This window comes from Talaromyces marneffei, chromosome 7 (genome assembly GCF_009556855.1).
Source record: "Talaromyces marneffei chromosome 7, complete sequence".
Classification (NCBI taxonomy): Eukaryota; Fungi; Ascomycota; class Eurotiomycetes; order Eurotiales; family Trichocomaceae; genus Talaromyces; species Talaromyces marneffei.
The window spans coordinates 569,207-591,481 of NC_072354.1; the positions used below are offsets into that span (position 1 = coordinate 569,207).

Sequence of the window (22,275 nt, forward strand, 5' to 3'; positions counted from 1 at the left end):
TAACGAAAGGGGTACCAGGCCGATCCAACATTAAGGAATGTGAAAACAGAGCCCAGCCCAGCATGTCTGCACTGTCTTTATATACATCTACATCAATCAACTGATTGATATTTCCAACCGACCATCATCCACAGATGTACCTTAATAATCACGCGAAAAAAGTAACATCGGACTCGCCCTCGATCTAGTAATTATCCAATAACAAAGCTTTGACGGTGTCGATCAAGGGAACAGAAACAAAAAATACAAACGCACGAATTATCGTCGCGAATACAAGAACGAGGTGATGCGCTAAAGGAAAACGGTTCAGGTTGCATTTTGGATGATGGACGATCGGCCGGGATCATGGTCATGTCACATCGATTATCGATATGTGTGTGGTGCACAAGTGGTATCAATGCATAGGTATGCCTGGAATGTATATACATATACCATCTTTACTAGCTATGGATGGTAGTATATGAAGATTTTATGATGGTATAATTCTGCTTGATCAGGACCCGATGTTTCCGTGGTTTCTCACCTTGCATGAGTGCTACTCTACTTCTTTAGTATATATCTATACACACATAAGCTACATAAGCTACATAGTAGCATATACTAATACGATCAGGGTAAGGTTTGGTCAGTCTTCAACGGTGATGTCTTTGGTAACATTTGAAGACATACAGCATTTGAGGGGATACATAGGTACTGGTCCAATCATTATTTTTGTCTGAAGACCGTGACGGGTTAGGGCTGGCTAACGTATGTAGTATTACGTCGTAACTCCAGAGCATCACCGGCCTTCTTGTCTTGATCGTATAGATCTACTACATGCATGTTTTAGTTTTATGGGAAAGAATTGATTGCTGGCTTTATATCTAAGGATCATGTGGGGTTTATCACCGTGGAAGTGTCTGATAGGACTGAGAGAGCGTGATGCTACATAAACATCCATGGTATACCTAGGTAGTTATATATTTTCGGCATCTTGGTATCCACGCATCGACATATCTCGAAGACTAACGAATGGATTATTTGACGTTGAACTTTGCTTGATTTTTGTGATATATTTATAAATGCATACCAAGATATGACAAAATAATAGTGTGTTATTTTAAGATTCAACGTGGTCGGTGTGTGACTCGACGCCGTTTGTGTCACTCCGATGCTTGCATGCGGCGGATGTAATTGTGCTTGAAGATCATTTTTCATCTACATGTGCCTATGTAGGTAACTTGTGTTTACTGTTTGGTCTCTTTGTCAACGACTTGAACGTAAGACCGATCAAAATTCGTGTGTATAGAGCAGCCAAAAAATATCAACTACCACTGCCCCTTGACATCATAATGCCCATGCTCATTCAAAACTTTGCCTCGATCCCACTCCCTCCCTTCCCCCTTCTTGGCCCATTTCACATCCTCAACCCGTCCTGCGGCATCATTATTGGAACTGCCATTCGCAAAAGCCGGGTCCTCTTTCCACCGTCGGACGGTGCTCTCATCAAACCCCGCGGTGCGGAGGCGCTCTTCGCCTTTCTGGCGCCAATTCGCTCGGTCGCGGAGGGCTTCCAATGCCATGTTCCAATCCTCGTCTTCGTCTTTGGTCATGAGACCTGCAACGGGACGTCGACTCGATCGCTTTGAGGTTTCGTCGTTGTCGGATAAATCGACGTCGAGTTTGGGATTGTAGTCTCGCTCAAAGTGGGCGTCGATTGTGCTTGTGTTTTGGCGATAGGAGCCTCGTCCTCGTATAGGGATACCGGATGCTTTTTCACGTGGTAATGGACCGACGAGGTCTTCTAGAGGATCGGATTCATTATCCGAACTGTACGCATCTTTGCGCGATTCTAATTGCGCGGTGTCGTCCTCAGCAGGACGATCATCTCGTTTTCGCCGTTCGTAGTCCTTGTCGTTATGTCGATGCCGTCTCGAACTACCTAGTGATTCTGATCGTGATCGGCGAGGCGACGCACTTCTTTTGTCTCTTGAATATCTGGACGATCTATGTCGCGATCTAGAGGATTCCCGCCGCGACCTTCTCGAGCGTCGCTCTTCATCGCGATGTCGTCGGTGAGACCTCGAGGATGTTTCACGATCCCGGTCTGATTCACTTCCATCGCCTTCATGCCGTCGGCGGTGTCGCTCGGACCTGGACTTGTGGTGTTCCCTAGAAGAATCGTCTATATGCTCTCTTCTCGACGACCGCTCCTTGTCACGACGGGAAGGCGACCGATCCTGGTGACGTCGCTCTCGGCGCGGAGGAGATCGCTCTCCACGCAATTTGCACATTCGTTCTCGCGCATCTCCTTCCTCCTTGCGTCTCAATGCCGCGTTATGGGTATCTGTATCTCGAAGAATATTCTTGAGAAAGCGTGTATTAGGCTTCGGAGCTCGATCCGTCGGTCTGGAAGAGCATTAGCATGGGAAGCCCCTACTTCCCGGACAATGGAGATAGGAACCTACCGACGAGGAAGATACGCTTGGAGCCCAAGCGCGGAGTATTTTAGCGACTTGTCCTTTGCCTCTGAAGCAAGTAGCTGCGCGACATATTCGTCATTGTTCGTGGGGTCATCGATCATGTCTCCGAGTGGCATCGTGGTAAATACGATTGAGAATATACATGGGGTTGAGTACTAGATGCCCCGATAAGAAACAAAAATATGGACTGCAATGAAGCAGCTCTCGTATTTAAACATTAGTACATTTGAGATGGTATGTAGATGTTGTTAAAGTGAGGGTCAAATGAGGCCGTTGATTAGATTACGGTAATTTGCCTTCGGAACGAAACAAACGGTGCAAACTGTCCGCGATAGGCAATCGGTATTGTTTACTTTTGCCGCGGGACAATTCGCGATAATCTTGACTGATAGCAATCTTGTTTCACGAATTGAGCGATTACAATCAATAGAAGCACATCCTACTCGACGTTATTTCCTCCAGTTTCAAACCCGTCCGTGAACAGGAATAATTGACAGCCTCCCATGGCGCCCTCTCTCTCCCCCGCCGAAGCTTTCGAAAAAATCCAAGAACTCCAAAGAGGGCAAGATGTCGAATCGAGCACACTCGCAATCCTGCGCATAAGCGAGCCTATAACGTCTTCGCTAGATGTCGACGGGATCCCGCGATTACCCTCAAAACGCGCCTCAGATGCATCCATAGTCTCCGACGAGAATCCGACGCCTGCATCTTTGGAGGCTGATTTGACGCATTATAAGGTGAGGATATATTCTCTGTTGCAACGTTACGTTCTGACAGAAAAAGCTAACTTTTTTTTTGTTATTTGTTATTTGTTATAGGAACTATTCTCCAAACTCCGCTTCTCATATCTGGAACAAGTCACAAAAGAGAAATTTCTGCGTGGGATTGTCGGTGACCCCCCACTCATCGTTGGCCATAATGAGAATGTCGAATTGGAGGCGACGTTGGCGGAGGCAAAACAGCAATTACAACAGCGTAAGGATGAGGTGAGGGTTATGGTGGAAGAAATGGAGAAGACTGGGCGAGATTTGGCTCGAAGTGAGTAATGCCCCCATGCCCCCATGACCAAAAAAAAAAAAAAAAAAAAAAAAAAAAAAAGGGAAAGCTGATGTCCGAGATAAGGATATCAAAATATCCAAATCGAAACGACAAAATTATCAGAACTCCCGGAAGAAATCGCCCAATTAGAGCAGACAATTGCTTCCCTGAAACAATCCCAAGCAGCATACGCAGCCGCCTCAGACCCTCACAATACTTCCTCGTCCCCAAACCTGTCGTTACCGGCGACATTGAAACTGCTCGCTGAGCGTGAAGCAGAATTGGCTGCGATAGATCGACAAATAGCTTCCTTACAAAATACGCTACCACGAAAGACCCGTGAGGCGGAAGCGATGGAGAGAGAATTGGGTGTCCTGGAACGGAGAAAGTCCGACGCGATAGGCCAGGCGCGAGAAGCCGAGAGGAAGAAACTTGAGGGTGAGAGTGATGGACTGGAAGAAATGGGGAGATGGTATCGGGGTGCAGAGGCTACGTTGAAGAAGCTCATTGATGTTGAGAATTGATCGATTCTTGGTCGAGGATAATTATTATGTATTATGATTTGATGACAGGCGCGGAGGGTACGGAGTTCTGAAAAGAAACAAAGATGAGGACGGCGGGTTTTATCTATTATGCTTGTGATATCTAGTATCTACTAAAAACGTATTGAATCTCTGAAAGTGGAGCTACGTGCGTAGCAAGTTCATATTGAATCGTGATCATACAGCATGCTATCCTATGATGCAACAGAAAACCCTCAGAGATATCATAAAAAGACTTTTTATTGTTCTTTGCTAATCCTTTACTCTTCCTCCTCCTCTTCCTCCTCACCACCCTCGGCGGCCTTAGCCTTCTTGCGGCGAACACGACCAGGGCGACCGCCACCGAAGGGAGAGGTGAGAGCGAAGTCGATGTGCTTCTGGGAGTCAAGGCGGACCATGTAGGAGGGGACGTTGACGATCTGCTTTCCAACACTGTAGTCTTGTTAGTATATAGCTTGCGTAGTTCCAAGGAGTGGTTTCACGTACCGGATGTGACGCTGGCGGATCAGGACACGGGCGTGGTGGATGGACTTGGCGAGACCGAGCTTGTAGACACAGGTCTGGAGACGACGCTCCAAGAAATCCTCAATCTTCAAGGCCAAGACGTAATCGAGCTTCATGCGGGACTCGTCGAGCACACCGACACGAACGAGACGGCGAATGAGGGCATTTCCTTCGAAGAGACGCTTGGGGTCCTTCTCGTCAAGAGTAAGAAGCTCACTATTGCAATTAGCACAAGTATTATATTGGCTGATAAAAAAAATAATAGACATACCGAGCGGCACGACGAATCTTGGAAAGAGTGAGCTGGACACGCCAGACCTCACGCTTGTTGCGGAGACCGTACTCGCCGACAGTCTTCAATTCGGAGTCACTATCGAGGATATGTTAGGAATGGACAACACGACATAAGCGGAAGCACGCTTCCACTCAGTGGCCGGGAGGTACTGACAGACGAGCCGACTCATATGCTAGAAGAAAGTCAGTATACGATGCTTTTTTCTACAACACAATTTTTCTCAAGGTTGATTGCAAGGGGACTTACGTCGACGAGGGACCTTGTAGGTCTTGGAGTAAGAACGCCTGTACAATAAACACACACGATCAGAATTGATTCTTTCGCAATCAATGACTATAATCTGTACTCACGGGGCTGGGGCCATGGCTGCGGTGGTGCTCTCCCGGTTGTCGCGATGAAGTCGAAGTCTTAGAAAGTTCGATGAATTGGAGTTGCGATTCTTTTAGATCAGAAGTGGAGGGCTTGGAAAGGACCCACTAAGCGAAGCGAGGCGGCCCTGATTGGGTGTGGTAGGGCAAGCCCTATTATGCTGCCCAAAACCGCCTAGTGCGCACACTAAGCGGGAAGCGATGTCTCATCATCGAAAGTTTGCATAGCGGAGGCACTTCACTGTGTTCAAGTCGACAGCTTCAACCACCACCCCAGCACACACGACAACACCGCCGAGATGGGTCACTCAGGAGGTTTGCGCGCCGGTACTCGGGTATGTTATCTATGAAATCAATCAGAAATGGAAAAAAGGAACAGCAAGATCGAATTGCGAGGTTGGAGGTTGTGTTACGGACTATGGACTGACGATGTGTTCTACGAATAGTATGCCTTTTCTCGCGATTTCAAAAAGAGAGGAGCTATCGCTCTTGGAACCTACCTGAAGGAATACCGGTATGAACGACTTGAATTCGAAAAAAAAGAACGGATTTACGAACAGACATCTGATGACGGATATATAGGGTCGGTGACATCGTCGACGTTAAGTGCAACGGTGCCGTTCAGAAGGGGTTAGTGATATCCTATCTTCGCCTACAAATTGTGAAAACAAGCGAAAGCAAAAAAATTGAACACGAGGAGAAACAAATACTGAAATTGGCTGCAGTTTGCCCTACAAGTACTACCACGGCAAGACCGGTGTCGTCTACAACGTGACCAAGTCCGCCGTCGGCGTCATCATCTACAAGCGTGTCGGTAACCGCTACCTCGAGAAGCGCCTCAACGTCCGTGTCGAGCACGTCGCCCACTCCCGCTCCCGTGAGGAGTTCATCAACCGTGTCAAGGAGAACGCTATCAAGAAGCGCCAGGCCAAGGAGCAGGGCGTTCACTTGCACTTGAAGAGACAAGCTGTCCAGCCCCGTGACGCCCACGTCGTCGAGTCTTCCGACAACTTCCCCGAGACAATCACTCCTATCCCTTACGACACCCACATTTAAATTTTATGCATGCGGATTTAGTGTTGGATTCTGGGGGAAAATACGGGGTGTTTTGTTCTTTTTCTTTGATGTTTTGTCCCGCCAGAATGGTGGAATTGCATGATGAGCAAAATGGTTCGGGAAACCTTGTTGCACTGCGATTGTCTGTGCATAGAATTCCTCAATGAGAAAAAAGAATAATACCAAAATTTCAAGTTCATTCGTCTCCTTGCGATGGTTGTAGAAGATGTATCTGCGCTGGACATGTCCACTCGTTTACTCGATGGAGTTTTCATCGAGGTTCGTCATAGATTGAAGCGCAGTCATATCTTTTCATGGACTTGTGCGCAAAGCGGATATTGGAGCCGGTATCTGGGAGCGGCACAACTCGAAGTTGAGCAGAGGCTGTTCTAGGTCAAAAAGCGTAAAGAACTACGTATAATAGTTAACTCATAGATTGTAATGGAATCTCGTCAAAACCCGGGGATTGCTCTACTCTGGTAACATTGTTATACGGCCCTGTTCTAGAAAACCACTCAGGAGGCGATCCTCGATATTATTGGCCGGTTTGTTTCCGGGGCCGATCTCTCCGTCAAAAAAGTTCTCGGAAGTTTGGTCCCTGGATCTTACCTGTTTACTCTTCCACTCTGTTGCTTTTCATTCATTTTCATGCCAGCTTTTAATTTTATTCAATGACCACCTGCTGATAATATTGTCTGACGGACCCAAGCCTCTAATAAACACACCTACCATACCTGCAACAGGTCTGCCCGTTGGGTATGGCCTCTTTAACCGCCTCCCATGGCAGCCCTGCGCAGGCGCATCTGCCTAAAAACGTTCATCGTGGAGAAGCAGCAACAGAGTCCAGAGAGACCGGGACCGTCGCACCACAGAAGGATGCACCAAGAGCGAAACCTCTCGCACATTTCATCGCAGGAGGGTATGTCGGAAGCCTAGCCCGTATTCGAAGTCCGAAGTTTTTTGCTAATAGTTTCGTTCTTTCAGAATCGGTGGAATGACCGCTGCCACCCTGACGAGTCCCCTCGACGTCCTCAAGACCAGATTACAATCCGATTTTTATCAGACTCAACTTCAAGCTCTGCGCGCTTCGCATCCCGTCCGCCCAGCTCCGTTCTTCATTTCCCTCCCACGCAGCGCACTTGTTCATTTTAAAGAAACATTCCAGATTCTCCATTCTATATATTCGCATGAAGGACCTCGCGCTTTGTTCAAAGGTCTCGGACCAAACCTCATCGGTGTCGTACCTGCACGCGCTATCAACTTCTACGTCTATGGAAACGGAAAACGGATTCTCAGTAATTACTTTGGTTATCACGACTCAATGACTACTCCATGGAACATTCATCTCGCAGCTGCTGCTATTGCTGGAATAGCCACTGGAACCGCAACAAACCCCATCTGGCTCATCAAGACTCGATTACAATTAGACAAGTCGAATGCGGAAAGCGGCAAAGGTGGAAGGCAATATAAGAACAGTTGGGACTGCATCAAGCAGACAGTCAGACATGAGGGGATTCGCGGTTTATATAAGGGACTGTCTGCGTCATATCTTGGTGTTACCGAGAGCGCGACGCAGTGGGTTCTTTATGAACAAATGAAGATGTTCCTGGCTCGTCGTGAGGCCGCCAAAGCCGCTGACCCGAACCATGTTCCTTCCACCTGGGACGACGTTGAGACCTGGGGTGGTCGTCTCGTAGCTGCGGGTGCAGCGAAATTGTTCGCAGCGGTTGTTACATACCCTCATGAGGTTGTGCGGACGCGGTTGCGACAAGCTCCTGTTGTGCCGGTGGCAGGGGGTAAGATGCAGGTCAAATACACTGGTCTAATTCAGTGTTTCAAGGTTGTCGCCAAGGAGGAGGGATTGGCTGGTCTTTATGGTGGCTTGACACCGCACTTGTTACGTGTGGTGCCGTCGGCAGCCATCATGTTTGGAATGTAAGTTTTCTTTCTTTCTATATATCCCATCGTTCTACCGATTCACCAGCTAATGTGGCTTTTATAGGTACGAGGTCATCCTTCGTCTTTTCGGAACCACTTCTTAGAAAGTCAATTTCTATAACATTGACTTGATTTTCGATACTTCTTCAGCTTGTATTATATTAATTCTATATTTTTTTCCCTCCCTGGTCAATTTCGAAAGGTGGGACTCCCCCGATTGATCGACTTGTGGTCTCTTTCCCACTTTCTATTAGAAAACTCGCATCATCGCCGGCGCTATTGGAGAGAATACATCTGTTGATTGGGGCGGTTGTCCTTTTTTGTAAGATATGAACTAACTACGGTTAGATGGGTGTTGGTTTACTTTGGTTTGCTACGGGATGATTAGATTTGGGTTTGCGGGACTATTGTATCTATGTATGTATGTATGTATGAAACTCAGCTTTGGCTAAATCCATCTATCTCTATAGAATTCTGACGTATGGTACCCGTGCGGTGAGATTTGATAACTCCCGAGAGGTCAGGTAGAGGGGATTCGAATGTATTTGCCCTCGCTGGACCTATCTACTGTACAATGTGAAGTAATGTATACTAGCTGATAGGCATGATATGGATAAGGCCTGTTAATATCAATTGAGAGTCCATTAAAGACTAAGACACTGCCACCACCGCCGGTATCATCTATTACAGTGTAATATTCTGCATGAAGCAACGGCAAACACCATTTCAGTAATAATCATATTCCACCAGGAAACCTCATACTTGAACTCTCAAGTCCTTCAATACCCCATGTTTATGGTTTCATCTCGAAGATCGACCTACTTCTGTCCACCGCTACCACCATTCCCACCGCTAGGAGGAGTGTAGTTGGAGTAGCCGGTGCCGCTGTTGTAGTAGGTGCTACCGTTGGGGTTGCTGTAGTAGTACGAGCCGTTCCTACATACACCAGTTCACACGTCAGTCTTTTCTCTCCTCTCCTTCCAGCTAGGAGATACAAAATGATCAAGGGTGCCACGCACGAGTTGGAGTAGTGGTAAGAGTTGGAGTTTGCTGCTCCGCTACCATAGTCGCGGGAGCAGTAGTGGTTGCCCTGTTGATGTTGTTAGCTAGCTGTGTCGACTACTCGCTGAGACTGATAACATAGAGCTTCGTGCGGGGTAGGGCGTGTGTGCTTACCTGGCTGTTGGTGCCGGAGCTCTTGTACGAGTAGTTGTCAGGCATGTTGGGTGGTTCTTAGTAGAAGATCTGTTTGATGAATTGTTGGGTGAAATGTGAGATGTAGAGGATGAGCAAAGTCTCAGTGGTTGAAGAGAGATGTAGAGGAAAGGAAGAGGAGGAAGGGTAGATAAGTATCAATACAAATAAAGTTGAAGCGATTTCTTTGTATGCGCCAAAAAAGGAAATTTGTGGAAGGTAAATCCCGGAAACTCTGCACCTTCCGCGCTGTAGTGAGGTTTTTGGTTTTGATTGGCTGTTGGGAAGCTGGGAATCCTATCTATCACCTCATAGTGATCAGTATACAATGGAAGAAGAATGATATACTGACATATTACCTCGGTATATGTACCTAACATGCAGTTTCAGCAGATAGTCGGACATTGGCGTGGGGCACAACCTTCAGTGGACGTGTGTACAGTTGACAGTTGGTTCTACAACTGTCAACACCCGCGGGCATATCGATGGATCAGTTCCAATTCTATGCCGATTGCTCATTGCTAACGTTCTTCAAATGATACCCCATATGTCAGTCAGACCTTGGTTGCGATACACAAAGTAGCAAATAAATTAGGTACGAGACTTCTATTTGTCATGTCGTAATATGGATGCTCATGCTTGGAATTCGGGGATAGAGCGAATAATTGAAGTAAACATGTAAGTCATCTTCATGAGACGAAAGCTCCTTCAACTTCTTTCCATGCTGATACATATCGGGCTTCAAATCCAAACCTAAGCCTGTCGGTTCCCCCAGATATGTCTTTTCCACCCAATCCTCGGGTCTACTCTGGAGTAGGTAGTAAGGTCAAGTTCCAGGCTGGCCATCCTAGCGGTGAGGCCGCGCGCTAGCCACACGGGTAGTTCGTTTTAGAATGAATGATAAGATGCTTCCGGCAGCAAATCGGGATGTTCGATTGAACGCAAAATAGGGGTCTTCGTTCGGGGCTTGCTTTAGTGCACGGAACGGACCTATATACGGATGGCTAAGCTGATGTACCCGTGCCGCTAGCTAAGCATGCCCTAATTTAGGGCGACAGCTGCTCGTATTCCACTGTATAATTCATATCCTTACGAATAATCATCTTTGTGCTTTCGTTACTCCCAACGCTGCTCGCGTCATGGCCGCTCGTTTCCCGCCTCATAGCCTCGACAGGGGGACCATGCTCCACTCCAGTACCGAGATATCCTTCATATCTTTCTCCGACGACGGCCGATGAAGTTGACTGGAGGACACTGTTCCCAGCCGTGCTGCCACCACCAGTTTTCTTCCGCGAGGAGCGTGACATGGCTTTCATGGCGTAGCTGTCACGGATATTGCCTGCGCGACTTCCACTTGCAGAGCCAACACCCCCACCACTGCTACTCAAAAACTCGTCTCCTGCAGCGCCATAGTTTGTACTCACGGCGATCATGAAGGGCCGCAGGCAGAATGCAGTGCACGCGATCAAAGAATAATGCATCGCACTCTCGATCCACAGATACGGTTCGATAAATGCGAGTGTTGGATCGAGCGATTTGGACGCGGGTCCTTCGTATTGCAAGTGTAACACAGTGAAGATGATAATCCTATGCAGAGTTCCGGTCAGCTTAACAGGTTTATTTTTTTTTCTTCAGCGGAAGTCCTCACAGTAAACGCGAGCCAAATGCAGACATGATGAGGATCTTCCGATCTAGAGAGGTTCTAACGCCGTATACTACGGCAAGCGCGAGTGTCGGCCATGCGATTTCCGTGATGATGTCCACAGCAGTGATAAACCGCCATCGAGGAAGCTAGAGCGCCTTGGGTCAGTAGCCCGTTTTCTTTTCTTTTTTTGAGCACTAAATTTGAAAAACATCGGGTCCACATACGAGGTTCGTACAATGCTCAGCAGCAGGTTTCCAAGGCTTGTTGGCCTCACAGTCAACGGTAATGAGTAAAACCGATACAACGAGCCATGCCGTGCAAACACCACCTACAACCCATGTCGCAAGGTTGTGTTTTCTCTGCGGCGTCAATTGAAGTAAAATAGCCATGACGGATATCTTGGAAAGGTACTGGCTGATGATGTAGAAGACATCACTGGTGACGAGCATCTTCAATTTTGTTTAGCAATCGGTCTTGGTTTTTTGTTGGAAATGTGGAAGAAGATTGACGTACATTCTGAATATGCACAACAATGCCAGGTTTCAATAAGTCTATCGATGTGCCAAATCCATAATGGGCTGCCACCAGGATTATGATTGATTGTATCAAAGCAATCACCTGCAGGAAAGTCTCAATTAGAACATATACTGAACCGCTCTCTCCTGCAGAGGGGAATGGAGAAATATCTGAACATACCGAGGACGCTGCCAATATCCAGTCAGCGATTCCAAAGGTCGAAGTCAAGACGAATCGCACATATAGTCGAATCAACCAGCACACCAAGTTGATGGCCACCCCAAGTGCGGTAGCAATAATAATCCATGCGCCATGATGTTGGTCATCAACCACCTCGAAAGGAGGCGATTGTCCCGGGGGGACAACAACATAAGACATGGTATAAGGATGTGAAGTAATACTTCGTCAAATTGTGGAAGCTTTTGCAAGAAACATTGAATTGTCTCTGACGCTGAGCTAAGAGAGCGCTTACTAGGCGTCCCTTTGCTATCTAGGGTACGCAGGTTCATTTCAGACTGCCCAGTATTTGACAAGGCTGGCTGTAATTTAGGAAAATTAGACCGAGTGGTAGATTTTGGAAAATCCGTACTGCCTCCTTCGATTATGAGCTCAACAGTGCTTCAGCCGTATGCACATACTCTAGTATGTTTCTAGCTTCCACGCGCACATTTATTAGGGCGAAGCCAGGGTTAGGCGTTTTAGATCTAGAGAGCGATCAATAGTACGAGTCAACACTGTTCCAGGTTTCCTTCCATGGTACTCTGGACTTTCGGCACTGGAATACGTTGAGTTAGGACTACGGAATACTATGTAGTAAATCGGATGAGCCCGTGTTATCTCACATTCAAACGACCCAAATTATCCCTCGTGCTTGAAAAGGTAAAGCCGAGAACATAGATATTAAAATTAATTACACTACCTGCGGTGTGGCATTTTCTCCTTGTTCCTGCCAGACTAGCGTGAGACTACCTATTGATCCCTGCTTCCTTCGGCAGTCTGGCCATCGCTCGATATTCCCCTCTTTCTCTCCTTCTATTTTTTTTTCTTTTCTTTCGTGTAACCCGCTCTGCCATTTACGATTTCTCTGGTACACCCACCGGGTCTCCTCAGTAGCATACCGAACGAAATAGCTCTACATCCAACAAGGACATGAGAGAGACTTCGAAGAACGGTGCCTGTGTGCAGACCGATGATGGGCTGAATCAGTACCATGTCCCAGCCAGATATCTGGGTAATGGCGCCGATAAGCGTGATATGAGTGCTCTAGGAAGAGATCAGGTGCTACGGGTAAAGACATCTTCACACGAAGAGTAAAAAAAAAGAAGCAATTGATTCAGGCAAGAGCTGATAAGAGAGGTTTTTTTTTTAGAGAAACTTCGGATTCATCTCTATTTTGGGATTTGGTTGCACTCTTATTGCGACATGGGAGGTTGTTCTTACGTAGGTTCTATCTTTGAAGTTGTTCTCTCTTCCCAAAATGGTATGTTTGCTAATACGGATTACAGTCTTCTCACATATGGTCTTACTGATGGAGGCACTGCTGGGTTAATTTGGGGTTATGTCATTGTATGTGTTGGTTTCTTACTTGTTTTTGCAAGTTTGGCGGAGATGGCGTCAATGTACGTTGAAGACCTCAGTTACTGGCTCATGACTATATATCCAACAATGGCTGTTTCTAACGATAAAGCTACGTCTAGGGCTCCAACTTCAGGAGGACAGTACCATTGGGTATCTGAATTCGCACCAAAGAGCTGTCAAAAATTCCTTAGTTATGTCACGGGTTCGTCTACTCTCAGTCTCTGGCGAGAACGGGTCTCACAAATGGATAAATAGGATGGCTTTGTGCAACCGGCTGGCAATGTGCCATTGTCTCAATTGCATTTCTAGCGGGCACCATTATCCAAGGCTTGATTGTCCTTAACGACGAAACCTACGTATTCCAGCGCTGGCACGGTACTCTTCTAGTCATTGCTATCACTGCGTTCTCCATCTTCTTTAACACATTCTTGGCCAAAAGGCTACCGATGGTGGAGGCCCTGATTTTGATCCTGCATATCGTCGGCCTCTTTGCCATCATCATCCCTCTCTGGGTCATGGCTCCGCGGGCATCGGCCAAGTCCGTCTTTACGCAGTTCGACAACAATGGAGGTTGGAGCAGTCTTGGTACCTCGACCTTGGTCGGATTTTCCGGAACAATCACCTCCATGATTGGTTATGATTGCGCTGCGCATATGTGTATATATCCATCCCACAAAATGCATGAATCAAAGGAAGGAGATTGGCTAACGGTAACTGAACAGCCGAAGAAATCAGGAATGCCGGCGAAACCCTTCCCAAGGCCATGATGAGCGCAGTTGTGGTTAATGCCGTGCTTGGTTTTGTGATGCTGGTTACAATATGTTTCACACTGGGCGACGTTGACAGTATCTTAGCCTCTCCTACTGGATACCCATTTATTCAGGTGTTTTTCAACAGCACGGGCAGCTACGCTGGAACCAATGTCATGACTGCGATATTGATTCTGACATTAACCGCTAGTACAATTACCGAAGTAGCCACTGCCTCTCGCCAGCTATGGTCCTTTGCTCGTGATAACGGTGTACCATTCGGTGAATTTTTCAGCCATGTAAGCTGAAACCTGCAAGATGAGCCAAGGCGTACACTGATAACCAGTCAAACAGGTCAATCCAGGGTGGAACATTCCCTTGAACTCGGTCCTCGTCTCCCTCGCAATCACTGCCCTACTCTCTCTAATCAATATTGGCTCAACGGCTGCATTGACCGCCATCGTGTCGTTGACTATTACATCTTTGATGTCTTCCTATATCATCTCTATTAGCTGCCTTCTTCTGAAGCGCATCCGTGGCGAACCACTGCCCGAACATCGTTGGTCATTAGGTAAATGGGGTATGGCTATCAACATCGCTGCTCTTGCGTACTTGTGCCCGGTGTTCGTATTTGCGTTCTTCCCACTTACGAGCACGGTCACTGTTTCCACCATGAACTGGAGTGTTGTCATGTATTTGGGCGTCATCTTCTTTGCCACTGCTTATTACTGGCTAGGAGGCAGACACAAATTCGTGGCTCCGGTTGCCTTGGTGAAGAGAGAATATTGATACTACGGCGTGCTCAATATTCAACTCTCATCGTCGGGTAAGAGCTCGACAGGACAGAGTACCTGTATGCCTTATATAGAATGTGAAATACATAGATATACCGTTTTAGTATAATCCCTGAAAAACAATTGAATATGACATGTGGCGCTAGCACAACTCGTTCGAGAGTCTAGATTTGGCCAATGTAAAGCCCGTACGTACTACGTAGCCTGTGGGAAAGCTGCGAATCTGCATCATTGTATCCATTATTCCGTATTCGGTAAGCCGAGGCTGCAGGGAAGGGCTTTGGGAAATTCCTTAGCAGGGCCTAAAAATAAGTGAAGATTAGGGCACTTCAAAGTTCCTGGTTCTATGTTAGCACGCACCAGGTCTGCTGAAGTTGCCCAGTCGGAGAAACTAAGGACGCCGTCGCACGATACAATACCACCCCTCCGCCTGAATTCGTCCGTACTACATAGGAACATACAGAACACACACCGGCAAGATGTTATCATCGTTAAGCACAATTGTTATAATCGCCCTAATCATCGGGCTAATCTATCAATATTTTATTTTCCCATATATCCTGTCACCACTCGCTAAAATCCCCAATGCACACTTTACATCCCCCATCACATCCCTGTGGATATTGCATAAGCGAAAGACGGGGAACGAGATCAAGACCATCTACTGTCTTCATCGGCAACACGGCCCTGTGGTACGCCTAGGTCCCAATGAGATCAGCGTCAATTCCATCGATGGCCTACGAACCATCTACACCGGCGGCTTTGAGAAAACCTCATGGTACAGTGATAATTTCCTCAACTTTGGTACCGATAATCTGGTCAGCACCCGGGGATATAAACCGCATTCTATCCAAAAGCGTATGCTTAGCCATGTCTACTCCAAGTCATTTCTGCAAAACTCGCCAGACCTACAGAGAGTCTCGTCTATTATCGTGGTAGGAAGAATTCTACCCCTTCTGGACAAACTGGCCCAAACCCAGGAGGCAATCAATGTACTTCCTTTACTACAAGGAATTGGTCAGGATTTTACTTCGGCGTACCTGTTTGGCTCGGAGTATGGGACAGACTTTATCCGTGACGTCGCCAAGCGAGAACAATGGCTTGACTTGTACGAAAAGTTCAAAGTTTTGCATCCCAAGGAACGCTATCTCGGCGAGTTTGAGCAAGGGTGTCTTGCGTTATGCGATAAGGTTAGTGATGACCTGAAAGAGGGGAAAACAGGAAGCAATCAAGGCACTCAACCAGTAGTGTATGCGCAATTTTATCGCTGTCTAGAGAAGGACCCCGAGGATTGGGAGAGAAAAAGGCTCACGCTAGCTTCGGAGATGCTTGATCATCTCATTGCTGGACATGAAACGCTGGGAATCTCATTCACTTACACGTTGTGGGAGTTATCGCAACGCCCTGACCTTCAAGCACGTCTTCGAGCGGAACTCTTAGGTCTTTCACCGACTTTGAGAATCGCATCATCAGAGAATGAGAAAGATAGTGCACTGCCATCTGCACGGTCCTTGGATAATCTGCCGTTGCTAGACTCCATAATCCGAGAAACCTTACGCCTACATACACCAGTGCCGGGCCCACAACCTCGGGTTGTTCCCTCCTCCTCATCTCAGCCGGTAACCATTGAAGGGTACACAGATATTCCAGGCGGAACAATCGTCAGCAGTTCCGCATTTTCTTTGCACCGTGTGGTGGATGTCTATCCCAACCCGGATGAATGGCTCCCCGAGCGCTGGCTCAATCCCGATAGTGGCAATTCCGAGGCAATGAATCGCTTGTTTTGGACTTTTGGTAGTGGTGGAAGAATGTGTATAGGGAGCAACTTGGCTCTGCAAGGTACGTCAATTTAGCCCCTACTATGAGAGTGAAGCAGCATGCACTAAGTCAAGACGTAACAGTGCTCAAACTTGTTGTTGGCGCAATTTACACCAATTTTACCACTTCTATTGTAGATGATGAGGGGATTGAACAGGAGGACAGTTATATTGCTCCTCCCAAGGGGCGCAAGCTGGTTCTTCAATTTACATCCGTATCATAGAGATACCTCTAGTTTTCTAGTTGATTATTAGAAACCGTATGCTGATGCAGGGCTTGCCCTCACTTTACTAGAGATGTTCTCTCACCAGTAGTACACCATCGTTTTCGTCATAGTCCACTTCCCATCCGCTGCGCATCTTACATGAATGCTCATTGAACCACAGAGAGTGAGTTATACGACTGGTATCGTAATAGGTGCAATACATTAGGTACACTTCGAACCCGAAATTTTAAGTTCTATTTGTAGTCACGCACAGGTAGTGAGAGAGATGTACAAAGGTAGAGCAAATACGTGGCGAAATGGTTCGAATCACAATTTTTGACGGGGCTTGCCAGAAAGAATTCCTAACTTGACATGTATAAATACTCTGTTTACCTCCAATTTCTCGTCTCCAACTTCTTCATCTTCAACCATCTTACTCTGTTCAACATCTTTGCAGAATTCAACCGCTGATTCACGAAATATCAAACAAGAAACAATCTCTAACCATGTGTGAGAACAACTGCTACGTGAACTGATAGCTGCGTTGACTAGACTGGATACAACCGAGACTCACAGACACTATATTCTCCGGCTCACGTGAGATAGATGTGTCAATTATGATTGAAGTAGCACGCGAGTTCCGACCTACGTAGTTTGAATCCGCACATATCTCTGGAGGAACCTTTTTCACTTTCCTCAATGTGACCCCCATATATCCACTAGCTATGCATGTACCATGTTGAGGGCGAAGTCAAGCGGCAACGGCCTTCCTAGTCACGGACTCGCAAAGGCTTATGCTCGCTTCTGGTCTATACATCGAATAACTTTTGAAGCATCTATACGGGGTAGTTGTACATATTGTATTTACGCCCACAGAATTTCCTAGTGTATCATTGGTTCAGTTAGCATCCCCCGTGAATGCTACGTTCTGGATCAGTCCCAGAGGTCATTTTTTTCAATGTTCTCCGTGGAAAATATCTAGACTGGATGGTGGGGAGAATAGTTCGGCATGACCAAAGGTATGGTTTCACGACAGTCAACAAGCTAAGCCTGTTCAGTTGACACGTACAAGGCTGGGAATCTAGATCACCACCTATGTTACTTATGTACGGTGGACTAAACCCACGTTATCGCCATTACCAATTTTACATTCTCCCACACCCAAACACGGAGCTTTCTAATTGGCTATACTGAAATGCTTGGAGCTCCGCAGTGAAATCGCCCGGGTATATCAGACCCGGCTCAGCTATAACTAACCCAAGCAGGATCTACACCAGCTTATAGAGACATAGTTCAAAGTATGCACTCTGATTGGCTATAAGCGAATCAATGCCTGATACTCGTGGAACTAAGTGAGAATGCGTGGCAAAATGTATTTCCAATGGGTTTATGTCGCCGATGTAGATTTGGTCCACCGTATTCTTGTTAGGATGGGAAATGCGAACCACAAGGCAGCCGCTCAGGAACTAAAGGCAACAGCTAAGGAAAAATGGCAACCGTGGTGCCGGGCGATGTGTACTGAGAAAAAGTGTATACTGTAATATTCTCATGGCTTATGCATGATCTCGGCGAATGTCTGGTGGTAGGAGGAGATTGGATTGCTTGTTCGCTCGCATGTCAATATGTGGGTGTTGAGCCCCTTTCTCTCCTCACTAAATCAGTCATTGATAACATGAGTCTGCAATATGCGCCATTTCGTATATGTTCTCACAAGTATAAAAGAGGCATGTCCCTCCTTTCGTTCCCCAGCATTGGATTATTCTTTATTACCGGATTGCCTTAGTTCTTGCCATAAGGGATTTGAATTTACATATTCCATTGTCAATTGTTTATATGCTAGAACAGAGAGCCACTTTATCTGTACCTACCTGAAGACTCAAACATCTCCTCGAAGTTTGCATGTGTCGACACAATGAACCATTCGAAGAAGCATGACACCCCGACTGAATGTCATACATGGGGCCAGTTAGTCTACCATATCTCTTCATGTTATTCTCTCCATGTCTTCTAGCCTTGCCTCTCTGTACCGGATCGGGCCAAATATTATTACATGTAATAAATTTTGGCTCTATTCGGTCTAGCGACACCACTTGATAGATGGTTTCTTCAATCTCATAGAGCACACTGTCCTCAAGTTCAACACTTGTGTCAACCTGGATAGGTTGCTGACGAGCACCTTATGTAGGCCCGGAGCGGATTACCCTAACGAGGGACTTCAAACTTCCCCTTCCGATCGGCAACACATAGGAGGTTGGACTGGCCATGACCAACGGAGTACCGACATCACTTCGGGGTGCCCTGAGACCCATCACATCGTTCAGAGCCGTCCCCCTCAGCCTCACGAGTCTCAAACATCGCCACCAAGCCAATATAAAACTGAGGATTATGTCCCATTGGACCATTACCTCAAGCAAAGCGTTCGGGATGAGCCATGGAACTCGGTGCATGTCCAGCACAAGCAGTCTTGAGCAAGGTGGCTGTACAAATTTGCCCTAATTTCATGTCTATGGTCGAATTTGGGTACGGCTTATAATATCCTTCCATGCAGCTTGACTAAATAGGCACTAACTTCACCGTCTAGCTCGAGTTATGGTTGGACACCTATTAGACAGGATGTGATGTCTAGTTCTAAGGGGTCATGCTGTCTTTACCGACTTTTCATTGATGTTTGATGTTTCCTACTTGAGTGGCCAAGAGGAGTTATCTTGATAAAAAAGAATATACATACATTAAAACTTTTTGGTCGTTCTATTTTGATTCTTTTCTCCTCCCTGTGCCGACTCCCGTAGAGTAACGACATCCTAGATGACCAGAGGCTCTTCAATATCCATGGGTATATTGCCTTCTACCACGTTTACGCAAGCTATATGGCAATGCAGGGACTCATTAGACTTTAAATTAGTCTACACACGTTTGTATACATCCATCCACCAATGACCAGCCACAAGTTCTTCGTAATTTTCATGATACACCGCACCATGCGCGATCTAGGCGTTATTTGAAGAGTTCGGCATGCTCTAAATAACATACTGGGGTTCAATGACTGGCATAGGCTTTTTATCTGTTAGTCAATTCTCCATTTCTTCATGCGAGTCAGAATAGAATACATATTCGTAGAAACAATAGCGTTTTGTTACCTCCACATGGAACAGTAGACAATGTCATTATTTCTTACTTGCGCAGACCGCTATTTAGAATCGTTGGCACATCAGCCCAAATCGAAAGATGGTTCGAACACTGACAGAAATTCGGCCTCGTATCTTTACTATCAAGCCATCGGTGGTCGATCGTCATTTCAAATGGTACACCGCTCTTTGGAACAAGCCATAAACATTATAGTAGCCGGTAATACACTCAAGTGACCAGTAGATAATATGTATATAATCTAAATTAGCGCATAGATAAGTCTGTACGTACTTATAAAAAACGTTTATTATTGAACTAAGGTTTGCTCTTAGAGTCTGTCATATGCAGGGATCGAAGGATTTCCCACCCAAATCCAGCAGTAATGCGCGTGCACTGGTCCGTTCCGATGCACACACTATGAATGGCATGCGTTGACCTCGCAGATCGAATAATAACCCTGCATCTTCAAGCCGTTGGCCAATAATAGTTATGGAATTACACTTTCACTTGTTACTACTTGATATTATATTTATACAAAAAAACGTAGATTATAGTAGACGGTAAACATTATGCTGGGTCTTGCTGAACAAGGCGATATGCAGAAGACTACTGCAATCTCGGCTGTCATGCATCTTGGACCCTGTACGAAGAGTGTAAGGGCGAGCGGTATTATTTCGGCAGTTATAACTAAGATTGGTTTTATTTTCTCCGGAAGACCTGAAGCCAGACCTGACAAAGAGCCGTATGCTGGTTGCTGGCTTTGCGGTAATGCCATCTCCTTATCAATGGCTATCAGCTCTAGATTCTGGTGCCAAAATTCAAATTGGGAAATCCAGGTAGCAGGTAGAAAAGCAAAACCAGCTCGAGAAAAGCTTTGCCCAATACAACTCCGGCGCGCCTGCCTCGTGGGATGGGTACGTTTTGCAGAAATGTGTCTTGAAATGCTTCACGCATTGTTAAGACGCACGGGTGGGAATATCCTTAGCGTTTTGTTACAGAAGGCTTGAAGAAAAGGCAAGCGGTTGATATCATCGTTGGGGATTGAAGCTCCCAAGCTAATTGAAGGTAGATTTTGATCTATTTGCTCGTGATATCTGCTGAATGCCGGCGCGGCAGGGTAGGATTTAAAACAGCCCAGATTATAAACGACTCGGTAGTCTCATGCCCGGCCAACAAAAAGGTTATAGCCTGACCGACGAAGTTCATTGTCAGAGATATGTCCATGTTGAATGGTGGTTGGCAGGATGTCGGCGCCATCCAAGACCCCTTTTGCAAATGAGACGCGTTTTTCTGCAATGGTGTCTTGACACGCTTGGCGAATCAACCGTGCAGCTTGCATATGGCCTTGGTTATGCTTCATGGGCAAGTTCTCTACTAACCACCGAGGATGGAATTCTCTGAGCAGGAAGATTGAGGTCTGTTCTGTGATATTTTGAAGACTGAATTATAAGTCTTGACAAGAGAATTTATACCATTGCGAATTGCACCAAAGTCCTTTCCCAGACCTGCCGTTCTAATGACATCTAGCGCATATGGCTATTGATCTTCAAAACCGCCAATTTATCCCTAGGTAACCATTCAATGACCTTGGAGGCTGCGAGCCACAAATCGTACTAAGGTACAAGGGTGACAACAAAGTTCAAACGCCTAAAGCCATATCAATAATTACATTGATATGAGGCTCCGCAATGTGCCAAAATTAGGTTTGGCGGCTCTTTTCTCGGGCGGAATTACTATTGTAAATCTTTCCTGAACAGGAATATGGAGACAATGCTAGGTACCCGTATATCCCGCTTCCCCACATAGGACATGGGGAAACCATACCAGGCCACAAAGCTTCGATCTCAGATCTACAAATGCTAGCCGCTTGGTTTGCCATTTGATAGCTTCCCCGCGAGAATAAGATGAAAACTGAGTTCAATCTCTCGGTAATTACTATGGGACACCCTGTGCATTTCAACTTCCGAGCGACCCTTACAATCAGCAGTCTAAGACCGTTATATATTGAAAGGAGGGAATCAATAGTCGCTTTTGTTATTGGAGTATCGCCCGACAAACTTGGCCATGTCAAAACTTATTTATCGCCGTAGTGGCCAGCGCGGCGATTGCCTTTTCATGGCAAGCCCTCTCGTCTGTCGCAGGCATCATTGTCTGTGTGGTTTTCTACTGGAACGGTTGGTTTAGTAGAGAAAGCATCTCACTACAAAGTATAGCGATTGCACCCTTGGCCCCAGGCCCAACGATCAGGTTCATGGGCCCTTATATTGCGATACTGTGTCGGATGTCCTCGTTTGGCAGTCTTGGAGTCCGATTGCTGGAGCACTTCGCCGTGGCTGTCATGGCAATACCTTGGGAGCGAGTAATTCATATCGCTCCGATAACTTTCACTCAATGATGTGGTTCACAGGGACTAGAATTTTTGCGGCAGCCGTGTTCTACCATATCGC

The 22,275-nt window shown here is 46.5% G+C and overlaps 10 protein-coding genes across 10 annotated transcripts; 6 read left to right on the forward strand and 4 right to left on the reverse strand.

The window, feature by feature from the left end:
* Nucleotides 1-1,307: 1,307 nt before the first annotated feature.
* EYB26_008857 (uncharacterized protein) lies at nucleotides 1,308-2,578 on the reverse strand (the record flags this gene model as incomplete). The annotated part of the gene is made up of 2 exons (XM_054268108.1): nucleotides 1,308-2,388; nucleotides 2,448-2,578. 2 exons carry the CDS (start codon nucleotides 2,576-2,578, stop codon nucleotides 1,308-1,310), a joined length of 1,212 nt encoding a protein of 403 aa, XP_054124083.1.
* A 387-nt stretch (nucleotides 2,579-2,965) lies between these two features.
* On the forward strand, nucleotides 2,966-4,024 carry EYB26_008858 (uncharacterized protein; the record flags this gene model as incomplete). The annotated part of the gene is made up of 3 exons (XM_054268109.1): nucleotides 2,966-3,199; nucleotides 3,281-3,500; nucleotides 3,585-4,024. The coding sequence occupies 3 exons, from the start codon at nucleotides 2,966-2,968 to the stop codon at nucleotides 4,022-4,024; spliced, it is 894 nt and encodes a 297-aa protein (XP_054124084.1).
* Nucleotides 4,025-4,302: 278 nt separating this feature from the next.
* On the reverse strand, nucleotides 4,303-5,205 carry EYB26_008859 (uncharacterized protein; the record flags this gene model as incomplete). The annotated part of the gene is made up of 6 exons (XM_054268110.1): nucleotides 4,303-4,474; nucleotides 4,529-4,762; nucleotides 4,818-4,916; nucleotides 4,995-5,013; nucleotides 5,088-5,125; nucleotides 5,192-5,205. The coding sequence occupies 6 exons, from the start codon at nucleotides 5,203-5,205 to the stop codon at nucleotides 4,303-4,305; spliced, it is 576 nt and encodes a 191-aa protein (XP_054124085.1).
* A 303-nt stretch (nucleotides 5,206-5,508) lies between these two features.
* On the forward strand, nucleotides 5,509-6,265 carry EYB26_008860 (uncharacterized protein; the record flags this gene model as incomplete). The annotated part of the gene is made up of 4 exons (XM_054268111.1): nucleotides 5,509-5,544; nucleotides 5,656-5,723; nucleotides 5,792-5,839; nucleotides 5,935-6,265. The coding sequence occupies 4 exons, from the start codon at nucleotides 5,509-5,511 to the stop codon at nucleotides 6,263-6,265; spliced, it is 483 nt and encodes a 160-aa protein (XP_054124086.1).
* A 758-nt stretch (nucleotides 6,266-7,023) lies between these two features.
* On the forward strand, nucleotides 7,024-8,307 carry EYB26_008861 (uncharacterized protein; the record flags this gene model as incomplete). Its single annotated transcript, XM_054268112.1, has 3 exons — nucleotides 7,024-7,184; nucleotides 7,250-8,200; nucleotides 8,268-8,307. The coding sequence occupies 3 exons, from the start codon at nucleotides 7,024-7,026 to the stop codon at nucleotides 8,305-8,307; spliced, it is 1,152 nt and encodes a 383-aa protein (XP_054124087.1).
* Nucleotides 8,308-9,021: 714 nt separating this feature from the next.
* Nucleotides 9,022-9,424, reverse strand: EYB26_008862 (uncharacterized protein; the record flags this gene model as incomplete). The annotated part of the gene is made up of 3 exons (XM_054268113.1): nucleotides 9,022-9,139; nucleotides 9,223-9,293; nucleotides 9,380-9,424. 3 exons carry the CDS (start codon nucleotides 9,422-9,424, stop codon nucleotides 9,022-9,024), a joined length of 234 nt encoding a protein of 77 aa, XP_054124088.1.
* A 1,019-nt stretch (nucleotides 9,425-10,443) lies between these two features.
* On the reverse strand, nucleotides 10,444-11,936 carry EYB26_008863 (uncharacterized protein; the record flags this gene model as incomplete). The annotated part of the gene is made up of 5 exons (XM_054268114.1): nucleotides 10,444-10,984; nucleotides 11,046-11,188; nucleotides 11,267-11,491; nucleotides 11,556-11,660; nucleotides 11,739-11,936. The coding sequence occupies 5 exons, from the start codon at nucleotides 11,934-11,936 to the stop codon at nucleotides 10,444-10,446; spliced, it is 1,212 nt and encodes a 403-aa protein (XP_054124089.1).
* A 771-nt stretch (nucleotides 11,937-12,707) lies between these two features.
* EYB26_008864 (uncharacterized protein) lies at nucleotides 12,708-14,674 on the forward strand (the record flags this gene model as incomplete). The annotated part of the gene is made up of 7 exons (XM_054268115.1): nucleotides 12,708-12,845; nucleotides 12,928-12,998; nucleotides 13,064-13,177; nucleotides 13,256-13,338; nucleotides 13,392-13,793; nucleotides 13,859-14,184; nucleotides 14,240-14,674. The coding sequence occupies 7 exons, from the start codon at nucleotides 12,708-12,710 to the stop codon at nucleotides 14,672-14,674; spliced, it is 1,569 nt and encodes a 522-aa protein (XP_054124090.1).
* A 484-nt stretch (nucleotides 14,675-15,158) lies between these two features.
* On the forward strand, nucleotides 15,159-16,720 carry EYB26_008865 (uncharacterized protein; the record flags this gene model as incomplete). Its single annotated transcript, XM_054268116.1, has 2 exons — nucleotides 15,159-16,518; nucleotides 16,581-16,720. The coding sequence occupies 2 exons, from the start codon at nucleotides 15,159-15,161 to the stop codon at nucleotides 16,718-16,720; spliced, it is 1,500 nt and encodes a 499-aa protein (XP_054124091.1).
* A 1,894-nt stretch (nucleotides 16,721-18,614) lies between these two features.
* Nucleotides 18,615-19,170, forward strand: EYB26_008866 (uncharacterized protein; the record flags this gene model as incomplete). The annotated part of the gene is made up of 2 exons (XM_054268117.1): nucleotides 18,615-18,667; nucleotides 18,888-19,170. The coding sequence occupies 2 exons, from the start codon at nucleotides 18,615-18,617 to the stop codon at nucleotides 19,168-19,170; spliced, it is 336 nt and encodes a 111-aa protein (XP_054124092.1).
* Nucleotides 19,171-22,275: the final 3,105 nt, after the last annotated feature.